The 21,512-nt window shown below is 64.1% G+C and overlaps 8 protein-coding genes across 8 annotated transcripts in view; 5 read left to right on the top strand and 3 right to left on the bottom strand.

Annotated features, from left to right (window-relative positions):
• The window catches only part of EMIHUDRAFT_449602 (hypothetical protein), a 2,490-nt gene extending 1,165 nt beyond the window's left edge, over positions 1-1,325 (bottom strand). The window contains exons 1-3 of the mRNA XM_005783323.1: positions 640-1,325; positions 314-452; positions 20-239 (exon numbers count right to left, since the gene is read on the bottom strand). Coding sequence (XP_005783380.1) covers positions 20-239; positions 314-452; positions 640-1,294 — 1,014 coding nt within the window. The 5' untranslated portion in view covers positions 1,295-1,325. The remainder of the gene's footprint in view (positions 1-19; positions 240-313; positions 453-639) is intronic.
• Positions 1,326-1,877: 552 nt separating this feature from the next.
• Positions 1,878-3,111, top strand: EMIHUDRAFT_99231 (hypothetical protein; the record flags this gene model as incomplete). Its single annotated transcript, XM_005783322.1, has 2 exons — positions 1,878-2,042; positions 2,137-3,111. 2 exons carry the CDS (start codon positions 1,878-1,880, stop codon positions 3,109-3,111), a joined length of 1,140 nt encoding a protein of 379 aa, XP_005783379.1.
• Positions 3,112-4,829: 1,718 nt separating this feature from the next.
• EMIHUDRAFT_202992 (Cystatin-B-1) lies at positions 4,830-5,255 on the bottom strand (the record flags this gene model as incomplete). Its single annotated transcript, XM_005783321.1, has 2 exons — positions 4,830-5,138; positions 5,241-5,255. The coding sequence occupies 2 exons, from the start codon at positions 5,253-5,255 to the stop codon at positions 4,830-4,832; spliced, it is 324 nt and encodes a 107-aa protein (XP_005783378.1).
• A 95-nt stretch (positions 5,256-5,350) lies between these two features.
• EMIHUDRAFT_421070 (hypothetical protein) lies at positions 5,351-6,698 on the top strand. The gene is given in 5 exon segments (XM_005783320.1): positions 5,351-5,612; positions 5,690-5,922; positions 5,942-6,073; positions 6,107-6,487; positions 6,653-6,698. 3 exon segments carry the CDS (start codon positions 5,781-5,783, stop codon positions 6,142-6,144), a joined length of 312 nt encoding a protein of 103 aa, XP_005783377.1. The 5' UTR covers positions 5,351-5,612; positions 5,690-5,780; the 3' UTR covers positions 6,145-6,487; positions 6,653-6,698.
• A 2,017-nt stretch (positions 6,699-8,715) lies between these two features.
• EMIHUDRAFT_449600 (hypothetical protein) lies at positions 8,716-11,055 on the top strand (the record flags this gene model as incomplete). The annotated part of the gene is made up of 7 exons (XM_005783319.1): positions 8,716-8,820; positions 8,928-9,126; positions 9,203-9,269; positions 9,540-9,639; positions 9,904-10,305; positions 10,455-10,571; positions 10,725-11,055. The coding sequence occupies 7 exons, from the start codon at positions 8,716-8,718 to the stop codon at positions 10,863-10,865; spliced, it is 1,131 nt and encodes a 376-aa protein (XP_005783376.1). The 3' UTR covers positions 10,866-11,055.
• A 3,745-nt stretch (positions 11,056-14,800) lies between these two features.
• EMIHUDRAFT_434306 (hypothetical protein) lies at positions 14,801-15,362 on the top strand. Its single transcript, XM_005783318.1, has one exon. The coding sequence runs from the start codon at positions 14,808-14,810 to the stop codon at positions 15,039-15,041; it is 234 nt and encodes a 77-aa protein (XP_005783375.1). The 5' UTR covers positions 14,801-14,807; the 3' UTR covers positions 15,042-15,362.
• Positions 15,363-17,706: 2,344 nt separating this feature from the next.
• Positions 17,707-18,649, bottom strand: EMIHUDRAFT_63623 (hypothetical protein; the record flags this gene model as incomplete). The annotated part of the gene is made up of 3 exons (XM_005783317.1): positions 17,707-17,954; positions 18,003-18,181; positions 18,234-18,649. Coding segments are annotated over 3 exons (843 nt in total), but the record flags the coding sequence as incomplete, so codon positions are not given.
• A 338-nt stretch (positions 18,650-18,987) lies between these two features.
• On the top strand, positions 18,988-21,051 carry EMIHUDRAFT_63754 (hypothetical protein; the record flags this gene model as incomplete). The annotated part of the gene is made up of 4 exons (XM_005783316.1): positions 18,988-19,878; positions 19,976-20,524; positions 20,602-20,874; positions 20,950-21,051. 4 exons carry the CDS (start codon positions 18,988-18,990, stop codon positions 21,049-21,051), a joined length of 1,815 nt encoding a protein of 604 aa, XP_005783373.1.
• Between the last annotated feature and the right edge of the window lie 461 nt (positions 21,052-21,512).

Below are 21,512 nucleotides of genomic sequence, written 5' to 3'. Positions count from 1 at the left end.
AGTTGATGGGGGACGGCGCGCCGACGTCGACTGCAAGCACGAGCCAGCAGAGGACAGCGCAGCAGCCGTCCGAGACGACGCCGGCGGCATGCTGCAGTCCGGCCGGCAGCCCGTCGGGGGAGGGGCCGGCCGGCGGCGCCTCGCGAGGATTGCCCGCGGCGTCGGCGGCCAGCCTGCGGGCCACCGCCGACGCGGCGGCGCCTGAGAAGAAGTGCCCCACCCAGAGGGGCGGGCTGTACCTGCGACACGGAGAGGCGGGGGCTAGCCTTGCGGCGGCGGCGAGCGGGCGGAGGAGGGGCGCAGGGCTGCGCACCATGCGATCTGGTACCACGCCACACCGGGCTGCGGCCCGCGGGGCCAGCGCCAGCCGGAGGCGCCAAACCAGAGCGGGAGCGGCGCGCCTGCGAGGAGTGTGGCGGCGAGGAAGAGGAGGACGAGCCCTGTGAGCCCACCTGCGGAGAAGGCACGGGACGGGTCGCGGCATGTGTCCGGGAGAGAGGAGGAGAGAGGAGGAGAGGAGGAGGAGAGAGGAGGGGTAGGGGGAGGAGAGAGGAGGGCAGAGGAGGGCAGAGAAGGCAGAGGAGGGCAGAGCAGGAGAGAGGAGGAGAGAGGAGGGGTGGGGCGGTGCGGCCCTCTCGCCTCTGTCCGCTGCAGAGTGCGCGACGAGGTTGAAGAGAGGGTAGAGCAGCCACGCGATGAGGAGCGCGCCGACGGTCCACGTCGACCCGTTTGGGCAGGAGTACTCGCCGGACCAGCTGGGTAGGCAGAGCACGCAGGACAGCGCCGCGCCACGCCACGAAGCGGACTCGCCGTAGGCGGCGGCGTCGAGTGCGGCGGTGGCCAGCATCGACACCCAGGCGGAGAGGAGCACGCGGTCGGCCCGCCGGAGGTAAAAGCGAGCCAGCGCGCGCCACGAGCCGAGCGGGTACCGACCGCCACCCGTCCAGTCGGTGACGAAGCCCGACATCACGACAAAGAGGTAGACTCCGAGGTGCCCACGCGCGGCGAGGTCGTCGGTTCGCGTGCCCCACTCGCCGTCCTCGCCGCAAAACGTTGCGAAAAAGTACGTCTGCACGTGCACCGCCAGGATCCAAAAGCTGGCAGCGCAGCGAAGCCCGCCAAGGTGAGGAAGAGCCCACGACGCAGTCTCTTCTCTCGAACGCTCTGCGGCGTGGCCGGTGACGGCGGCGGCGGTGGCAGCCAAAAGGAGAGCAACCGCGCTCGACGAGAGCAAGAGATAGAAGGGCCACAGCGCCTCGGAGCGGGCGGATGGTGGCATATCGGGTCTTGCCATGCCAGCCTACATCATAGAGCCGCTTGCGGCACCTTGCGAAAAAACTCTCCATTCTCAACCGCCCGGGCCCTCCCCGAGGGCCCGAATTGGCTTTCTTTTCGGCGGGCAACAGTTCAATGAAAAAGCGGGGTGTGCATTTCATATGAGGAGGCGTGCGCTGTCATATGAGGGGGCGTGCATGGGGGCGTGCCCCCGGAGCACCGCCCCCGATCGGGAGTGGTGCAGTTCATAGGCGGGGGTGGTGCACGGGGGCGTGCCCCCGGAGCACCGCCCCCGATCGGGAGTGGTGCAGTTCATGATCGGGAGTGGTGCAGTTCATAGGCGGGGGGTGGTGCACGGGGGCGTGCCCCCGGAGCACCGCTCCGGTGTCGGGAGGGGGCCGGGGGGGCTTTCCCACGGGGGCTGCCTTCCCACGAGCCGGATCTTCCTATACGGAAACGCGCTTTCGCATCATCTTCGAGCGTTAGCATCGGGCTCCATCACGCAAGAGTCCCGTGACCTCGTCTCGTCTTCGTACATCGAGGGGCTCTGCGCGGGTTTCCCCAAGCAGCAGAACGCCCCCTCTACTCGGAGCTCCTGAGGCATGCTCCTGCTGATCTCGCATCTGTCAGCAACGTCCGTCGTGCGGCAGCCCGCCGCCGCCTCTCGCTGCGCCGCCGCTCGCCTCCAGCTCTCTCCCTCCGAGCCGGAGTCGACGTTTCGGGCGTGGCTCGAGTCGCAGGGGCCAGCGGACGCCAGCCTGCCAATCGTCTCGAGCGGCGCCACCACCGCGGAGGCTTGGCGGTGCTATCTTTAAGCGTTGTGTGACCATCCCGTCACCTCCAGCGCGTGCCCGGCTGTAGGGAGCGCTGCGCGACATCTGGCAGGCTGTCCTCGGTGCGGCCGACGCCTCAGCGCCGCCCGTCAGCGTGCTCCTCCTCCCCGACTGCGCGTGGCTCGAGCGGTGGGAGCGGATGGAGGCGCTCGACGCGCACCTCCGCTCGTGCCGCCCGTCCTGCTCGCTCCTCGGCTCGACGGTGCGGCTGCAGGCGCTGCACCCGGGCTCGCAGCCAACCTCGCCGGATGAGTCGCCGCTGGAGGTGGAGCGCCGCCGTGCCCCGCTCCCGGCCTTCACCCTCTCGCGGCCCTCCGCGCTCCGCCCGGCCGGCTTCGATGGCCTTCCGCCAGAGGAGCGCCCCGCCGGACCTGGCGGCGCTGCCGACGAGGAGGAGGCGGAGGCGGCGGAGGAGGAGGTGCTCGCGGCCCGGGCGGCGCTCGAGAGGCAGTTTGCGCTGCAGGCGGCGTCCGGCGTCGTGCCGCCGCCGCCTCCTCCTCCTCCGAACGTGCGCGTCGTCGAGTCGGTGGCGGGTGCTTCGACGGAGCCGGCCGCGGTCCTCGCCTCGACGATGGAGTGGTGGCGTGGCTACTACTCGACCGTGCACCGCCTGTTTGGCCACCGGCAGCGGCGCGTCGTCTGCAGCGCCGGCTCGGCGGAGGAGGTCTTCGCCAGCTTCTGGAGCGAGGCGGCTCGGCTGTTTGGCGACGTCGACGCGGCGGCGCTGCCGGCGGGCGTCTCGGCGCTGTGCGAGCCGGACGACGCGCTCTCGTCGCTTCTTGTCGTCGCGGGGGAGGCGGCGGAGCTGGACGCCTACCGCGCCGTGCGGCAGAACCTCGCGCTCGCGCTAGCGCTGCTCGGCCTCGCCGAGAGCTTCACGCTCTCCGCTTTCCACCCGCGCGACACGTTCGAGCTCCGAGTAGAGGAGGACGGCAGCCGCACCTGGACCGTGACGCTGCCGCACCCGCTCGTGCACATCGTCAAGCGCAAGTCGGAGAAGTGAGCGAGAGCGCGCCGTCAGCCCGACGAGCACGCTGCACGTCTCGATAATTATAAATAAATAAATAAATAAAACGGACACCTCTCTACTGTGAGATGGGTAAAAAGGAACAGGCCCCCGCCCTTGCGATCTTTGTGCAGGGTTCTTTGTGGGTGTGGTCGGCGACTAGCCGGGGTCGTCCTCCCGGTGGGGGACTAGCACTAGCCGTCTTCCACATGGTCCCTCGGGTCCCTGCTGCTCCTAATCTCTTCGTACATCCTCCTGCTGATCTCCGCAAAGTCCTGCTCCCTCCCTCGTCTCGCCCTGCGCGTCTCGATAATTATAATTTACATTGAGTCATTGATATATACACAATCATGGTTCATGCAGAGCCCACACAAGCGCGGGCGGAGAGCACACACCGCAGCACGCACCGCACACGCGTGCTTCCAACGTGTACGGCTTTACCTTCTCCGGCAAAAGTTATTTAGTACGACCCCGGCTCGGTACGAAAATGGGTGCAAAGCATACAAGAGACCAAAGGGTGTGGAGATAGAAAGTAGAGGAGAGACGCCAGTGAGGACGAAACAGAGACTAGCGCAGACGAGAGCAGGGCAGACCCGGGGACTGGGGAGTCGGAGCAGACGGCATCGGCCGCCGAGGGAGCGTTGGGAAGAGGCACGAGGAGGGCGGCAACCTCAACCGACTATGGAGGAGACCAGTCGCCAGACGACGCAGGGCAGACGACGGGGAGGCGGAGCAGGCGCGCAGGGCGAGACGAGGGAGGGAGCAGGACTTTGCGGAGATCAGCAGGAGGATGTACGAAGAGGAGCAGCAGGGACCCGAGGGGCCATGTGGAAGACGGCTAGTAGTCCCCCACCGGGAGGACGACCCCGGCTAGTCGCCGACCACACCCACAAAAAATAAAATGTTCTTAGCTTCAAGCCCCCCTCCGAGACTGGAGACAGTCACACCCCAGTATCAGACCAGGGGGAGTGCCCCCCGCCCCCACTTGCCCTGACTGCACAGGATAGCGTGCCCCGATAACGGCGACACATAGTGGGGGACACTGCGCAAGGAGGGGGTGCGAAGGCTCATTGGGGTACTAGGTGGGACCATGAGGGGGGGTGGGCGGGGTCCTGTGGGGGTGAAATGTTGCGCGGCGAATTCGAACCTACCCCCTCGCCGCGCCGATCCTCACGCGGAGGGTAAAACCCTGTGGGAGAAAACCCCCCCGCGGCGACCACACCCACAAAGAACCCTGCACAAAGATCGCAAGGGCGGGGACCTGTTCCTTTTTACCCATCTCACAGTGGAGGGCTGAGTTTTTATTTTCTTATTTATTTACGTCGAACGATCGGAAGGGTGCCGCCTGCCACTAATCTCTAATGGAGTCCAGCGATGTGGGACCTCAGTCCCAGAAGCTTGGAGAGCTGTGCGTACCAGCACTTGTATGCGAGCTGTGGGTGCGTGGGCTCAGCTGCGCGGGGCGCGTGCTGGGCCGCAGTACGGGGTCGTACTAAATAACTTTTGCCGGAGAAGGTATACCTTTAACGTAGCCCCAGACTAGGATCTCCTACACGCTATACACGGCTGCGGCTCTAGCCAGTACACGTACCCCTCCTAGCTAGCGTCGCTAGTCTAGCGTCGCTACGGCGTAGAGTACGCTGAGGGAGGGTGTAGAGGATGTAGAGTGTCCGCCTACGGTAGCGTGCCCGGGCGCTATAGCGGTGTCCGTTTTTTTACGTTGAACGTTCCCCTTCCTCCTCCGCGAAGTAGGACAGGGCTCCAGCAGCAGCGGCTCCCCTCCGCAGCGCCGCCAAAGCGGGCGGGTCGCCAAAAAGCGACACAAACACCCGCAACTGCACGCACTCGAGCGGCTCTCCATCGGCGGAGACGCGAACCTTCAGAAAGTAGTTTGTGCCCGCCACCACCTGAGAGTGCGCCTCGAGCACCAGGTAGCATGGCCATGGCGTGAGCTTCGCCATCACGCCTGCCGGCAGCCCGCAGTATCGACGGCGTGCCTCTGCGCTGACTGCGTCCGCGATGTGCTGATGCTCGGCGGTTAGAGCCGCGGCGCGGGCGGCGCCGCACAGCACCGGCGCCGGGGCCCGCTCGCTCTCGCTGCGGAGGATGTCAGCGCGCGCTTGCACCTGGTCCTCCTCCATCCCGAAAAGCCGCTGTGTTGGAGCGCAAACGCAAAAGAATTTTCTCCGCCATCTACCCTTATAAGTCTCTCGTGTCGGGGCCGACGCTCTTTTAACGTAGAACGTCCCAGCCGAAATCCGCCCGCCACGATCGATCAGTCCACAATCGTCGGCCCGCAGCGACCCGCAGCGATGGATGCCGCCGCCCCCCCGGCCCCTGCGGCTGACGCGCCGATGCACGACCGGCCTCCGTCGGATGGCTCTCCGGCCTCTCCGGCCGCTGACGCGGCCGCCCATGCTGCTGCCGATCCGGTCCCTCTCACGCTCAGCGATATCCGCACAAGCTACGACAACTTCGAGGTCGCCGGCTTTGGCCAGGTGCAGACCAACCTGCTTGCCTCCATGTTCACGCTTCGCGCCCCTTCCCCCCCTCTGACGCCGCCGTATGACCGTAGGTGAGGGGCACGACTACCCGCCTGGAAGGCGCTCTCATCAGCAAGTCACCCAGGCACCAACTCCTGGGCGTTTACGCTTGACTACGAAACCATGCAGTGGATGCAGCTCGATCAAAACGGCGACGCCAACAGCTGGTCCCTGGGCGAGTTCCTCGCCCAGGATGAGGTGCGAGTCATGATGCTCGACCCAGCGTGCACCAAGTCGCTCACATTCCGTGAGTTCGTCAACGGGCCGAACACACTCTCCAAGTCGACTGCGATCTCGAACTCCGACAACTGGACCGGTGCACCGCCGCGGAGGACGATGGCTCCCTCGACGACATCCCTTCATCGACGGACGCCTTCACCGCCGCCGGCCCTGGGCCATCCAGCGCGGCCTCCGACGGCCTGCACGTGATCGAGCGGGTACAGAAACGGTGGCTGCCGCAGCTCACACCCTAATCGATCTGCCTTAGGCACGGAGCCAACGGAGCCATCGCGCATGCCCGCATCGCGTGCGGCTCCGAGGTCTCCCGCCGAGACCGGCTCGGCGCGGCGCGTGGCCGCACGCCGCCGTTGAAATGGCGAGATAGGACCGAGGGGAGAGCGCCGGCCACATCGAGCGAGCGCTGACGTGTAAGGTGTCTGTGCTGCTCCGGTGTGTGTGGGATTCTGCCTCCCCCCCCATCTGTGCGGCGAGTTGTTTGCGGCGCGATGCCCGATCGTGCGCGATAGCCTCCCATTGTGCGTGGTGTGTCGGTTGTCGGGGTCGTCCGGAGCGTGTGGCGGCGCCGTTGCATGCAGCGACTGCTCCACGTGCCACGACTGCTTTGACTGACGTGACTGACTGATGAGTGCCACGAACTGCTTTGACTGACGTGACTGACTGATGAGTGCCACGAACTGCTTTGACTGACGTGACTGACTGATGAGTGCCACGAACTGCTTTGACTGACGTGACTGACTGATGAGTGCCACGAACTGCTTTGACTGACGTGACTGACTGATGAGACATGAGTGCTGATGGATGATCTCCGACAACCCAAAACCAAAATGCAAATGAGTGGCCCACTTTGGCGTGCAGATCCTGCGTCTCTCACTGCCCGAACAACAGAGACGGGTACCGCCGCAGGTCCCACACTAGTGCCCTCTTATAACGCTCACAGCGCCTCACAACTCTCGAGACTCCGGTGACACCGACGAGAAACGGACGGCCGAGTTCGCGAGCGAGCGAGTCTGAGCGGTGTCTACGAGGGTGCTCCTCACCATCGTATCCGATGGCGGAGATGGCGGCAGCGCGGTATAGGAAGAGCAACTACAGCAAAAAGTCGTCGTCAAGCATTCGGTCGTCGGCGTCCGCGCGACAGACTCCGCCGGCCTCTCCTTCCGCATCGCCGCGCAAGGGTCGGCCGCACCCTCGCGACATCTCATCTGTGGCAAAGTCACCGAGCAAGTCGCCTGGCAAATCGGGCTCTGCCGCTGTCATTCCGAACGACCACGTAAAGGTCGCCGCCGCTTCACGTCGTTCAGACTCCCCCGACTCCACCAGAGGAGCGAAGCTCTCTTGCCTCGCCGAGTGCTTGCCAGTGCACGTGCCTGAGAGGGACTCTGCGGGACGATCGCTGGCGCTCCCCGGGGAGGAGGAGGAGGCGGCGGAGGCAGGGGAGGGGCACGGGGCGGGGATGGCAAAGGTCATGTCCTTCCTCGTCAAGCTCAAGAAGCTTCCCATGGAGCACCTGACGCAGTACATGTCTGACAAGCAGAACCGCAACAAGATTTGGAGGACGATCGAGTCGAGCAGGAACCAGAAGAAGGTGGCGAGGAAGGGTATAGCGATGGGGATCGGCGTGGGCGTTGAGTACGACCGCATCCTCGAGCTGCACGGCAAGGGGATCACGTACACGCATGAGGACGGCACGCTGCCAAAGACCATTTCCTTTCACGACGTCCGGTACGTCGGCGCCGTCGGCGGCGGCCGCTCCTCGCGCTGGAAAATCGTTATGAAGGACGAGAAGCAGCCGTGCTATGAGTTTGCGGCCGACACAGTCAAAGCTCGCGACGTGCGCGCCCCGTTCCGATCTGCACGAAATGTCCCCTCAGTGGCGCCAACACCCCCTCCGCTCGCCGGACTCAGGCGTGGGTGTGGTGCGTGCGCAACAATTTGCACACCTTCACGAGAAAGAACAACCTGGACGACGTGCTCGCCAGCCCGAACGCCAAGACGCTCCACAACGCCTTCTCCGTGTCGAACGCCGCCGTCGCGCATGATATTCGCCCGATGGAGACCATGGGCAAGCTGACCGAAGAGAACGAGGGGACCTCTTCATTCTCCAAGCCGCAGGCGCGCCATTGGACTGCCTGACGCGGCCTACGCCCACGCCTCTATTCGGTCGCCTGCTACTGCCTACTTCCCCATCGCCCCTTGCGGAGATGATGCTGTGGCGTGGGCTGACCCGCGGGGAGAGGTCTCAACGGCGGTGAGATAGCTGAGAGAGACCGGCTGATTTGGCAGTTCTCTTTCCAGAATGTTACTTCTTTCAATGGGAAATTCGGCGTACCTGCCGCCTTACCGCCATGCTATCACGCCTTGGGGCCCTCTTGCCCCGCGCCCGCCTCGAGCTTTGCTTGCCGCTTGCCGGACAGCCTCGGCGGCACACGACGCCGCACGCCCCAGTGCTTGCGATTTACTGGTAAATGAGTGGTATTTACCACTTATTTGATTCTCCTAGGGAGCAGAGAGTGGTATGGTAAAATACCGAACACCACCAGTCGGGGGGGCGCAGCCCGGCTGGGCGCCGGCAGCCGGTGGACCCCCACTACGGTAGCCACTAGCACTACGACGCACGACCGCCCCATCCAGGAGAAGAGCGTGGCGGCCATGATGCCATCGCCATCGCCCCGCCTCCTCCCCCGCACCAGCCGCAGGGCCAGCGACCTGGGGCATGGGGCTCTGCCGCCGCCGCCATTCCCGACCCGCTCCGCCAAGGCAGGTGCTCCACACTTGGCTCTCGTAGCGCCTGCGTGAGCTCTGCGCCCGCCACTCCTCGATGATCTTCTTCACCAGGATCTTTGAGGGGTCCTTCCACTCGGCGCCGAGCGAGCAGATGGTCAACGCATTCCTAGGACTAGCGCACATGAGTACGGCAAACTGGGTGGGCTCAACACCCCAATCTAGCCATACAGTCTAGCTACGCCGCCTGCTCCAGGCCCTCCTCAAACTCGGCAACTGCCGCATTTGTTGCTGCTCCGCCTGACGTAGCAAATGGCCAACCCATGTGTCGGTATAGCCATCGTCATGCCGGTCCACTCTGAACTTGCCGCGCGTGAAGTAGCAAATGGCCTTGTCGGCAGCAGCCAGCTTATTGCGCCGCTTCTTTGCAATGAGCTGCTCGGATCGCAGAAGCTCATGCCGAGCACTGCCTCGATCTTGAAGATGAACGTTGTCGGCACCGCAAGCCGTGCCTGGCGCGGCGCCGCGGCCGCCCTCTGGCACTTGTAGCGGCAGCACATGGTACGGTGCGCATACTTGAGCAGGCGGGTCGCGCCGCAGTTGGCACAGGGGCCCTGGGTGTAGGGCGAGCGGCATCGACGTCGAAACCCGGTATTTCTCCGGTATACTTTTGCAGGTATACCCGGGTTTTACCCGGGGTTGCCCCGACTCGTGGTAAATCTTACCACCGTTTGATTGTTTTGGTCGGAGAGTGTTTGATTGTTCTGGGGGGCTATACCAGTAAATCGCAAGCACTGGCACGCCCGCGCCCGCACGCGAGCGCTGCGGCGAGCTCGTGACCCGTGCGCCCTGCCCCTGGCGGCATAGCCGCGGCCTTACTCGTCAAGATTCAGTGATAACCTGACCTTGTACGGCCGGTAGGAAGGTGTCGTTCCAGCGCGTGCAGGCTTCTGACGCAATGGCCAATGCCGCGCCACAGGCCCACAGCTCTGACAAGGGACAGCGACAGGCTCGCAGCACGGTGGACTCCCTATTCCACTGGCGATCTCTCTCGACTAGCGACCTTCCTCCGGCTTCTCACCACGGCTTTTGTTGTGGCTAGGAAAATTCTTTTTAGGTTGGAGCTCGCGCTTCTCGCTCTCGCGACGACATGACAGCGCTGGTCCTCCTTCTCACCGGCGCCTCGCTCGCGCCGGGTCTACAGCGACCTGTGCCGACGCCGCTGCTGCCCGGGCGCTGGTCTGCCGCCGCGTGCTCCAGCCGCGCTCCGGTGGTTCGGTGTCAGGAGGAGATCCCGGCGAGCGCCTTGGAGAACATCCCGCCTGCAGCGATGGCCGACGCGTGGATGCGCGACGAGAAGGCGAGGGAGCTAGGCGAGGCGCTAAAGGGTTGCTCGGTCTACCTCGTCGGTCTCGGCTCTCCCAAGCTGGAGGCCGTCGGCCGCATCTTTTCGCGCCGGCTGCCCAAATACCGCTACTACTCTGTGCCTGAGCTGATGTGCAGCACGTACGCGACGCTCTCCGGCGGCGAGGAGGGCGCGGCCGCGCCGATGATGTCCGACCTCTACGAGGCGGAGCCGATGGATGACGTTACCTCCCTCGCCCGAGCGATCACCGACCAGGTCCAGCAGTACACGCGCGCCGTCGTCCGCTCCTGGGAGGGGTCTGTGAGCACGTCCGACTTTGCGGTGATGCAGCAGGCGGCCCCTCGCCCCGCCCGCGGACCTCCGCACCGCTGCCTCCCTCCGCCCTCCCTCCCTCGCCCTTCGCCGCCCTTCCTCGGCCCACACCTCACCACCTCGCTGCAAGCCTCCCGCCTCCCGCCTCCCGCCGGTAGGGCATCGTGGTGCGAGTGGTCGGCATGGAGCCCGAGCCGTCGTCGGGTGCGGTGGAGGAGGCTCGGGAGGGTTGGGCGGAGAAGCACTCCGCGGCCGACGTGACTGTCTCGGTCGAGGTGAAGCCAGACGCATCGAGTTTGGGCACCGCCGGGACACCCAAGACACCTGCAAGACACCTCGGGTCGAAGCGCACACCTCTCTCTCGCCCGAGCCCGCTCCTCGCCTGCCGGGCCTCGCCGCCCGACCCCCGCTTCGCCCTGCCCGCGCAGACCGAGGCGCCGACCGACGACATCGTCTTTGCCGTCGTCAAGGGGCTGCTCGAGTTCATCGAAAAGAACCCGGGCAAGTCCGATGAGTGGAAGTCGAAGGCGGACGCTCTGCAGGCGGAGGGGTGGAGCGTCGACAACTGAGCCGGCGCGGCGGGAGGAAGAGGAGCCGCGCGCGCCCTCTCCTGTGAGAGTCGGCGTCGGGACGCGCGGGCGGCGTGGGGGTGGGCGTATGCGGCGAGAGAGACGGGTCACTGAATCCGCACGCGCCCACATCTCTCGCGCTCGTCTGTGCGCTCTGCAGGGTGTGTTACATTAGAGTCTCTCTTCACAAGCAGTAGAACGGGGGGTGCTGGGGCACCCACCCTCCTCGCACCGGCGTGCGACGTTCGGTTGTGCGGCGCGCGCACGTTTTTTGTTTGGCTTTTGCCGATACGGCTTTAAGGTTTAATGGCTTAAAGGATCTATTCTAAAGCTTTATCTCAATGCACAATGGTTGGGTAGTAGGGCTAGAGGGTCGCTCTACACTTAGCCTCTGCAGCGAGCGAGCGCCGCTTAACTTTGCCCCCGCACGGAGCCGGGCTCAGACGTTAGACGCTGGAAGGCCGGGGGCCATGAACTTAGACGACACGAGGCCAACTCGTCGCACTCGTCCGGGTAAAACCCGGGCGGGGTATACCCCTGCAAAAGTCCAGGTTTACCCGAAAAATACCTGGACGCGTCCCGACCAACTTATGCCGTGCACGACGCCATATCGCTTTCTCCCAGGGCCAGTTGCGCTAATTGCGGCGCGCAACGCTATGCGTGCCTTAAGGCGGCTGCGGCGAAGCGGCGGGCGCGGCATGCCGATGGCAGTGCGGACGATGCGGTTGCGATGTGTTCTGCTTCAAGATCGTGGCGGTGCTTGGCATGCACTTCTGCGATCCCAATCAGCTCATCGCAACGAAGCAGCGCAACAAGCTGGCTGCTGCCAACACAAGGCCCTGCTACCTCACGCGCGGATCGTTCAAAGACTAGAGGACCAGCATACACAGTCTCTCTTTTCTCCCAGTAAGCTAAAAGTACGTACACAGGCTTCTCTGATAGGGTTGCCTAACGTTAATTTGGGGCCTAACAGTTGCGCTATTGTTGGCTGAAATCCTCAACGTTGTTCAAGTGTTCTCCCCAGCCCAAGCTGTTACTGTTTGTTACTGTTGTTACTGTTGTTCAGCGGCCAGCAAGCAGAAAATGGCAAAAAACCCGGGTAAAACCCGAAAATACCTGGGATTTTCCGGGTATTTCGGGTATTACCCGCACTGGACACTAGAGATCGTCGTGGGTCACTGCCAGGCCTTCCATATTGTTGTTCAGCCGGCCTAACGTTAGCTACTGTTGTTGGGGGGCCCCACTGTTGTTCTGTTGTTACTGTTAACACTAGCAACACTGTTCAGCTCTTAACGTTAGGCAACCCTATTCTCTGACATGCGTTTGTTTGAGCTTGAGGCTATTTGTGAGAACTATTTGGCTAGATGTCGCCGAAGTGCGCTCAAGAAGCAGCAACGAGAATCAGAAGAGGAGGATGCTGAGGTGGCGATTGCTGAGCATGAGGAGGATCATCGCCCGCCGCAGGCGAAGAAAATTTGGGCGCTAGCGCCGTATATCGCGTGCCATGGCCGACTTAGCCGGTGTAAGAGGCTCCCTCTGATCTTAGACCGCGTAAGCACTCCAGCGTGGCTAGCCACACTTAGACCCGTTAAGCCGCGAGGCTCAGAACTTAGACTACTACCCAACCACTTTTATCTCCACCGCGAGAACAGAGATGTTGGCGAGTTGCGGCGTCCTGGGGCCGAGGCGCGGCGCGCGCGCACACGACAAGAGAGAGTAGAGAGACCAGTTGCCGAGTTTTTTCGTTTTGGCAGCGCGTGCACAAGCCGATCCGACCCCGCGCCAGCTCACGCCCGGGAGCATGCCCGGGAGGCGGGGAGAGAAACACCCCACAGGCAGGGGTGCTCCCAGCAAGCACACCGAACACCGCCGGCCTGCGCCGAGTCATTGGACATCGCACGTACGTTCGCACCGCGCGGCCACACTGGCGGCCCACTGAGAGGGGTGTCTGTGTCTCTGTGATCCTGAGCGGAGAGAGAGGCTTATCTGTACCGTACGGCCTTCCACATGTCGCCGTCGCGCAGCACTTGGAGCACTAGACTTCTGGAGTGCCAGTTGGCAACCGCACACCCAGGGCCTGGGAGCTAAGAAGCGCACCCAGCCGCCAGCGGGCCGCAATCGGGCTACGGGCAAGAGAGCCCTGACCCCTAGGGGGCGCGCGCTCGCAGGGAATGGGGCCATAAAGTAAACACGGCTCGGCGCTCGGGTCTGCGAGGGTTAGCTCCGCGCTCTGGGTTCCCCTGCTAGCCCTAGCAGCAGAACGCCCCCTCTACTCGGAGCTAGTAGACACCCGAGACACGGACACGACGCACACCCTCACCCGGCGTCGCCACTCCGGCGGGACCCCTCCCTCCATTCCACGCGGTCTCCCTGCTCGGGGGGTGTGTGTTAGGGTGCCCACAGGGCCCAAAAAAAGAAAGGAAAAAAGAAATGGGTGACCCCCGATCGCAGCACTTCGTGTTGGCCAGTCGAGAAATTGAGAGTGTGACTAGGAGGGAGGGACGCTAGGGATTCTCAAAGGTATACCCTTGGAATGACCGGATCCAGCCTTAACAGTACGAGATCGCGCGCGCTTCGCGCACAGCACCGCCTGTTCTCCACGGCTGTGTGACGACGCGTGCCGTGTGCCAGCAGAGTTGGGCGCGCGCGGCGCGACGGCGCCCGCGAGGGAAGGCGCGGGTGCAGCGGCCGCCGGCGGCCGTGCCGCCCGCCAGCCGGCGCAGCAGCGGCCAGCGCAGCGGCCGCCGGCGCAGCAGCCAGATCAGCCGGTGCGCGCCTTGCGAGGCGAGTACTGCCGCCCGGCAGCCTTGAGGCGGCCGGGCGGCAGTACTCGTTCGAACTTTGCGAGCCGTGCGCGCGCCGAGGCGCCCGCGGCGCGCGCCCGCCCGGCTGCCAGTAGGAGGCGGCGCAATATGGCCTATAGTACAGCCCTTGAGGAGGAGGAAGAGGCTGGCTGGCAGTGCTGTATGCCGCCGGGGGCAGTTTTTGGGTGCTGTCCCCATCCCAGGGGGCTGCAGAAGGCGTCCGCAGCCGGGACAACCCGCCCCCCCCAGCCGAGGCCGGTCGAAGCCCACTTGAGTGCAGCCATGAGGAGTCCTCTTGGTGCTCCTGGCGGCCGTTGGAATGGCGAGCGCGCGCCGATGGGGGGGGGGGGGGGGGTCTTGCTTGCTCCACACCGAGCGCCATCGGTCCGGACCGGCGTGCCCAATGAGGGGTGGCCTGCACAAGGTCTGAGCCGCGGGCGCTCGGCGCCAAGTGCAGTGTCACGCTCGCGCTGGAGCGGGACACAATGGGAAACCCTCGTTTCCTATGAACTCGGTCCCCCAACGGAAGAGGCCTCGCTCCTATTGGAACTGGCCAACATCAGATTTGCCTCGTGCGTCCCTTTTTGAGCGGAAAGCTATTTTCTTTTGGGTCCTGTGGGCACCCTATGTGTGTGTCTTCCCTGCGGAGCACTTGGTTGTAGGTTCGTTGTTAGCAGATCAAGACACAGAGCTCACACAAATTCACAGTGGGAGGAAAGCGGCGAGTCGCAATTCCAGGGGTCGTTGTGGCGGGCGGCCACCCTGTCCAGAAAGGCATGGATGCCAATCTGGGGCTCGGTCTTTCGACCGAGTCCGGAGTCTATTAGTCCTGGAGCACTTGGAGCACTTGGAGTGCAGTCAGTAACCGCACATCCAGGGCCGTAAGAAGCGCACCCAGCGGGCCAGATGATATTGGCATCGCGTACGCAAATTGTCGTTTTTCGCTTTTCAGTCAGGAGCCACCTTTGACCAGTCGGCGAAGCAGCAGGTCACTCAAAGGCAAAGCGACTCGCGATTTGCTCACCTGCCCGCGTCGCGCCGGGCGCCCCTCCGTCTCGTCCACAATCGATACGCCCGCTCCGCCTTGCGTTTGCCGCGCTCACCTCGCTCGCTCCTTGCGCCCTTGACCGCAGGAGTCATGGCGAAGCCCGCAGCCAAGCCCGCGAAGAAGATCGCCAAGAAGAGCGCCAAGCCCGCTGCCAAGGCCGACAAGGTCAAGAGGCCGCCCGGACCGTACATGATCTTCTGCAAGGAGGAGCGGCCCAAGATCGTTGCGAAGAATAAGGACATGAGCTTCGGCGAAGTGGGCAAGGCGCTCGGCGCGGCGTGGGGCAAGCTGTCCGAAGCGCAGAAGGCAAAGTACAAGAAGTAGGCGCGTGCGTCCGCGCATGGGCTCGTGGAGGCGGCTCCGCAATGAGGCTTGGCCTCTAGCACTGCACAAGCCGCCTTTGCAGGCCCTGCACTTCAACAACCCCCTCGGGCGATCTGTACCCTCACAGGGGGGCAAGTCTGACGATTCACCATCTACCGTGCGATATCTGGCATGTGTGCTTGCATGTGTTCGTGCATCAAAGTTGTCAGCCGCCGAGCGTGTAATGTGATCCGGGAGGGGGGAGAGCGCGCGCGTCGGCCTGCGGCCCGCCCGGAGAGTCCCTTGTGCGGCTTGTTTATGTAAATCTCCCCGTACAACCGCGTGTCTGAGTAGCTGAGCGCGGACGCCGGACCTCCGCCGCCGAGACACGGACAGAGGGCACACATTTATTGCCTTTCCGGACTCAGCTGACACGTGACAGTGATGCTGATGGCTGATGGTGATGCTGTTGCTGATCGTGGTGTTGGAGTTGGTGGTGTTGGTGGTGACAGCTCTCAGGAGGAGAGCGATCTAGACAGAGGTAGAGCTTCTCGCCTAGTACGTCTAGACGAGAGGGCACGCAGGACGCAGTCGAACGCAGCCAGGCCACACACCACACAGCTGCGCCAGAGCGCAGAGGAGACTGGAGAGAGGTTCCTGGTTCCTGCGTCTCGGCCAGAGACTCAGAGAGGTCCGAGACCGCGTCAGAGCGGGACCACGCTGCTCCGTGCCGTCGCTGGGGAGCCTCACCCTCACGCCTCACGGCCTGGACGCGGGGCTCGCGCTCGGGGCTGACGCTGAGCCTGTGCCTGACCCGGGGGGGAAGGTGTCGCTGTCGGCGCTCTGTGCTCGCGGTCGCGCGAGCTCGGTTCCCGTCGGAGGCTCACTCAGGGTCTGTCTCTCGTAATTAATAGAGATCGATCACAATCACCAACATGCACATGTGATCACCTCGCACCCGCCACACAGCCGCCACCGCAGGCAGGCCAGGCACAGCGCACTGCCGCACAGGGGACACAGCCCACAGCCCACACGCCACACCACAGCCCACAGGCTACAAGCGACAGGCACATGCCGCTGTGGCCTTTGGGCTGGAGCGTGGATCGAGGTCTACGCGCCACAAGCACAAGCCACAACGGTCAATCAACGTGCTCTGGACACCTATGAGCTGAGTGCACCGCACGAGACCGTCACAGAGCGTGACACCGACCCTCCGGCGTCCGCGTCGTCCGCGCTAGTCTGTCGTCTGTCGTCAGCCTCGACCCTCGTCGTCCCCTGACCCCTCTCCACACGCAGAGACAGACTCAGCAAAGAAAGGGCAGGGCGACCTCCGATCGTCCTTCGTGGGGCGGGGCATCATGCACCGCCGCCACCGGCCACCAGCACCAACACCACCGCCGCGCGGTCACCTGGCTCCTGGGAGATTCGGTCCGAAATGTCGCACGCACGACACGGATCAAGGGTCACGCTCACGGGCGGTCGGTGCTTCATTCGCTTGCTCGGCCTCAACCCACCGATCGCCCTTGCAAAGCCGGCTGGCTGTGACGTGTGCGTCCCACCCGGCACTGCTGGGCGTGCTGGGATCGCGCGACTGACACACCTCCCTTTAAATGCGCATCGGCTCTCTCGCGCTCTTGGGGCGTCATCGTTCCCGACCGTCGCTGCCACGCTGGCTGTGGGCGCCCATTCCATTCGAATCGCGACCTTGAAGTTCATTGAACCGACACCCGCAGCTCGGCTATCTGGCGACTCGAACAGGTCTTAGCAGCTCCGGGTGAAGATCGTCGCAAGACGTCAGATGTTGCGGAGCCAATGTTTCCGGAGCGGCCCCCTGCAGCACATTGTCGTAGGTCTTGCGGCGCCTCGGCCTCCGCGGCACAAACTGCTCGTGAACGAACTTGCTGAGCGGCGATGTGTGCTGCAAGAGCGAGTCCGGCGGCAGTTCGTCGGCCGGCCGCCTCAGTGGTTCCGAGCCCGAAGGTCCGGGGCAGTGCCTCCTCGCAAAGATGTCGAGCGGCGACTCTGCGGCCTGGCTCGTCCGCCAGCCGCCGTCTTCTATTACCATCTGCTGCTCAAGATCGTCCGCCAGAGCCTCGGGAGGCGGCGCGGCGCCACGCCGCTTGGCCCACAGCGACACGTTGCGCGGAGGCGGCGTTCGCGGCACCGCGCCGTAGCCCAGCTCGCCCTCCGCTTGCCTCTCATCCTCTCGCTGCGCCGCCTCGTATGCACGCTGGAGGAGCTCCCCAGTGACGTTGCTACCACCCGGCCGGCGATAGACGGGCATCACCTGCGGCGGCAGCAGAGACGGTTCGTCCTCGCGATCGCCGTCAAACGCGTCCGCCGTCGACATCGCTGTCCCCATCCTCCGCTGCCGGCCGGCGCAGACGGGCTTTAGCTCCCACGGTCCGCTGCCGGAGCTAGCCATCGCAGCATCCTGCGCTGCGGCCCGCCGTGAAGGCGCACCGTGTCGAGGAGCCGCCACAGCGGGCGGTTCCGCCCAATTTCCGGTGAGGGCGGCGCGCGGCACCGGCCGAGACCCGTTGTCTCGGCGTGCCGCGGGCATCGGTGCCTCTTGCTCCGCGTCAAAGCAACGGGAGGTCGCTGCGGCCGTTGCAGACACGAGACCTGTCCGCACCGCCGCCGGTGGGAGGTTGGCGAGGAGGCCATGGTGTACCGCGTGCTGCTGGACGGTGGAGAGGGAGAGAAGCTGCAGCGCCGACGGCCTCTGCGCCGGGTGGCGCTGCATGCAGCAGATGAGGAGCCGAGAAAGTTGCGGCGAGTACTGCAGAGGAAGCTCGGGTGCATCGGCGCGCATGATCCGCATGATGAGCGCCGCGTGCGAAGTTGCGTCGCCAAAAGGGTGCCGAAGAGCACAGAGCTCGGCCAGAGTGACGCCGAGCGACCAGATATCCGCCTTCTCGTTGTAGGGGTCGCCTACAGAGGGTATCTGGTCCAGGTTTTCTCCCGCCAGGCCACCTCCACCCTGGCATGGCTCGCCATTGCACAGCTCAGGCGAGAGATAGCCGGGCGAGCCAACGACGGTCTGCGCCATCTCGAGCGACGATGAGAGCTGGCGCGACACGCCAAAGTCGCCGATCTTGATCGTGTCGCCCGCCCCGAGTAGGACGTTGTGCGGCTTGAGGTCGCGGTGAACCACGCGCCTGCGGCAAGGAGGGGAGGTGGGGAGGGGCCTATGTTGAGCTCAGCCGGGACGACACTTGCGATCCAGGGTGCGATTCTGTTGCGCGCCGCGAGTGGATGGCGTGCAGCCCCGCGAGGAGCTGGATGCAGAAGCGCCACACCAGCTCCTCTTCGACGTGCACTCCCAGCCGCTGGTGCTGCTGCAGCAGCCCGTGTAGCGAGCCGTGGACCGCGTACTCCATCACCACGTACAGACGCCGATGCTCGAGGAACGAGTCGTAGTATCGAATCACGTATGGGTGCTCGATTGCTGCAAGGATGTGCGTCTCCTGCAGAATAGCAGCTGCCGCTCCGGGGTCACTTGGCAGCTCCATCTCCTTGACAGCATAGAGCCGGCCATCCGCGCGGCGCCGCGCTAGGCGCACGACGCCACTCACGCCCGAGCCTAGTGTCTTTAACGGAGCAAAGTCGCCCGGACCAGACGGCATCTCCTCGGTGTGGCCAAGCGCGTAGTCGCGGAGGGGGATACGTAACGTCGAAAGGGACGTGCGTTTGCGCCGAGCATCGAACCCGCGGCAGGCGGTTCTTGTGTTCAGCTTTTCTGGGGTTAGGTATGTTCAGCCTTTGTGAGAAAGTTTTTTCTCTAAACTTCTACTCGAGTACCCAGTCGCGACGGCCGACCATCGGTTACAGAAACAGGATGGCGGAGCTCGGGGAAGAGGAGCCTCTGGACAGGGAGGGGCGCATCCAGGCGCGGCGACAGCGCATCGCGGAGCGCAACTCCGAGAGTAGCGAGGATGTCAAGAGGATCGAGCACGAAAAGGAGATGGAGTCGCGTTCCAACCAGCAGATCGCAGAGACCCGCGCTCACATCAAAGCCCTCACGACTGAGGGCGAGTCAGAGGTGACAGCGGTGCGCATTGCTCGAGACCAGCAGGAGAACGAGCGGCGAATCAGCCAAGAGGTCAGCAGGCAGGCTCGGCGGCGGAAGCTCCTCTACGAGGCGGAGGGTAGCGCGCGGCAGAATGCTGTCGTCGCGATGAAGTGGTCTTCGCTCGTCGACAAGGAAGTTGCACAGGAGCTCAAGGCGGAGATTGAGGCGCAGCGCGAGGCCTGCGACGGAATCATTGAGGTCAAGGACTCGCTCCTCGCCGAGTTCCGCCTCGAGCTCAAGCAGCGCGACGAGGAGTACGTCAAGGCGCTCAAGAAGCAAGCGGAGGACGTGGACGACCTCCTCGAGCAGATGGGGCGGCAGCTCGCCTCGCTGCGGCAGATGCACGAGGAGGAAGTGGACGAGGTGGAGACGTCTTTCATGCAGGAGCGGCACGAGCGGATGCAGGCGCACGAGGCCGAGGTCCAGGCGCTGATGAGCCGACGCCGCGAGAGGGAGGAGTCATACCTCGAGGCGCGCAAGCACCGGATCGAGGAGGACCAGAGGAGGCTCGAGGCGGCTCGCGTGCAGGCGGCGGAGGACTACTCCGTGCTCAAGATCAAGCTAGAAACGGAGATCCAGACCCTCGAGAAGCAGCTGGAGGAAATGCGTGCCACCTACCAGCTCAACCAGGAGAAGCTCGACTACAACTACCGCGTGCTGGTGGAGCGCGACACCGAAAACACTACCACCATCAAGCACCAAAAGCGCAAGCTGACACGGATGGCGGACGTGCTGAGTGCACTGCGCGCAAAGCACGCGCGAGAGGAAAAGCGCTACAAGCAGGTGCGTCCTCGCCCCGCCACTCGCGCAGCCCTCAACAGCCAGCTCGGCGAGGCCCGAGGGGACGTTCCTGAGGCCCATCGTCGCTGACGGTGCACAGGAGAATGCGGAGCTAACAGAGGACTACAAGCGGGTAACAGAGCAGTTTAAGGACTTGCAGGCAAAGTTCCAGCATTTCGAGGAGTCCGACACACGGCGTTACCGCGACGTGTGGCAGATGAACGAGGAGATTGTGACGGGGCTGATGCGCAAGGTGCTGCAGGCAGACAAGATCATCCACGAGCAACAGCTCGGCCTGCACTGGTTCCCGCCGTCTGAGCAGCTCTTCGTGGCGGGACGCGGCGACGGTGGCAGCACGCACCCTGCGTCTTCGGCGGATAGTGCTGCAGTGAGCTCGCGCGGGTCGGTTGACAACGATGGCGTGCAGCGCATGCTCGGGCTGCTCTGCGATGAGGCCGGGTTCCTCGTGGAGCAGAAAGTGCTCAAATTGCTCGAGCCGCTGCCGGTCGAGGAGCAAAACTTGCTGAAGATCGACTCGATCCTCAAGGTGCTGGGCGTGCAAGGTGCCGCCGATCTGCAAAAGCTCCTCTCCTTCTTCGTCGCCGACGCCGAGAGCGGAGAGCTCATCCACCCGAACGATGCGATGAAGGTCACCTCCGCCCCACGAACACTTTAGTACGCGCTGTCCATGAGATCTCCGTCACCCGTTCATCACCCTCCCCCTAGGCGATCAAAGCATTCATCGAGGAGCACCAGAGGGGCACTAGGGACAGCCTCGGACAGAGCAGCCGCTCGCTCGCGTCGACGCAGGGGGCGCAGGGACCGCGCGGCGAGGAGCGCGAATTTTGGGAGCGCATGTCGAGCGTCATTAGCGGCAAGACGTATCGCGTATGGGGGGCGCTCGAGCGCGCGCTGCAAAGGTACCACACTCTTCTCACTAGCCGGAGCGGCGTCATCGACGAGGTCCGCGACTTGCAGCAGCAAAACGACGAGCTCAAGGTTCGGGCGTGAATGTGTAGCCACAGCAGCCTGTCTGCACAACTTGTGAGCCCCGCCCCGTGCTGGCTCCACCAGGCGCTGCTAAATCAGTACCTCTCGTCCAAGATCAACGAGGATCTACACGTGCCCCCCACTCACACCATCCGGCTCGATGGCTCGAGCTTTCATGGTGGCTGAGATACAATATCGAGAGGGAGCGACATGACTCATGAGCCGTCCCTCTCGCGTCGTGGGCGCGCGTGCCGCCCTGCGCGGGGGGGGGACACCCCGCCAGGGCAGGTGGGCAGCACGTTGTCAGAGTATGTTATTCGTTCAATTTTGTGTTGCGCGAGACGGCGGCGGCGCGACGCGCCAACTCTGAGGTGAAAAAAATAGTCTGCGCGTGCCGTTCTCAAGGTCTGTGTTCCGTTCGTCCGTTCCGCGTTTGCGTTGGATCGCGTACGTCGTACATATACAATGTAGCGTCGTAACCGACGGTTTTTTTCTGAGTGTCTGACATAAAGCATGGCCGCTCAGGTGTCGCGCCCTCTTCGCCGCCGCCGCCGCCACCACCACACCAGCACCACCACCGAACCCATCTTTTCACGCCCCGTCGCCCCCTCCGCCCTCGCCTCCGCCGCCGTCGTCCCCTCCGCCGT

This window comes from Emiliania huxleyi (genome assembly GCF_000372725.1).
Source record: "Emiliania huxleyi CCMP1516 chromosome Unknown EMIHUscaffold_18, whole genome shotgun sequence".
Lineage (NCBI taxonomy): Eukaryota > Haptophyta > Isochrysidales > Noelaerhabdaceae > Emiliania > Emiliania huxleyi.
This window is presented reverse-complemented; position numbering and strand designations above follow the sequence as displayed.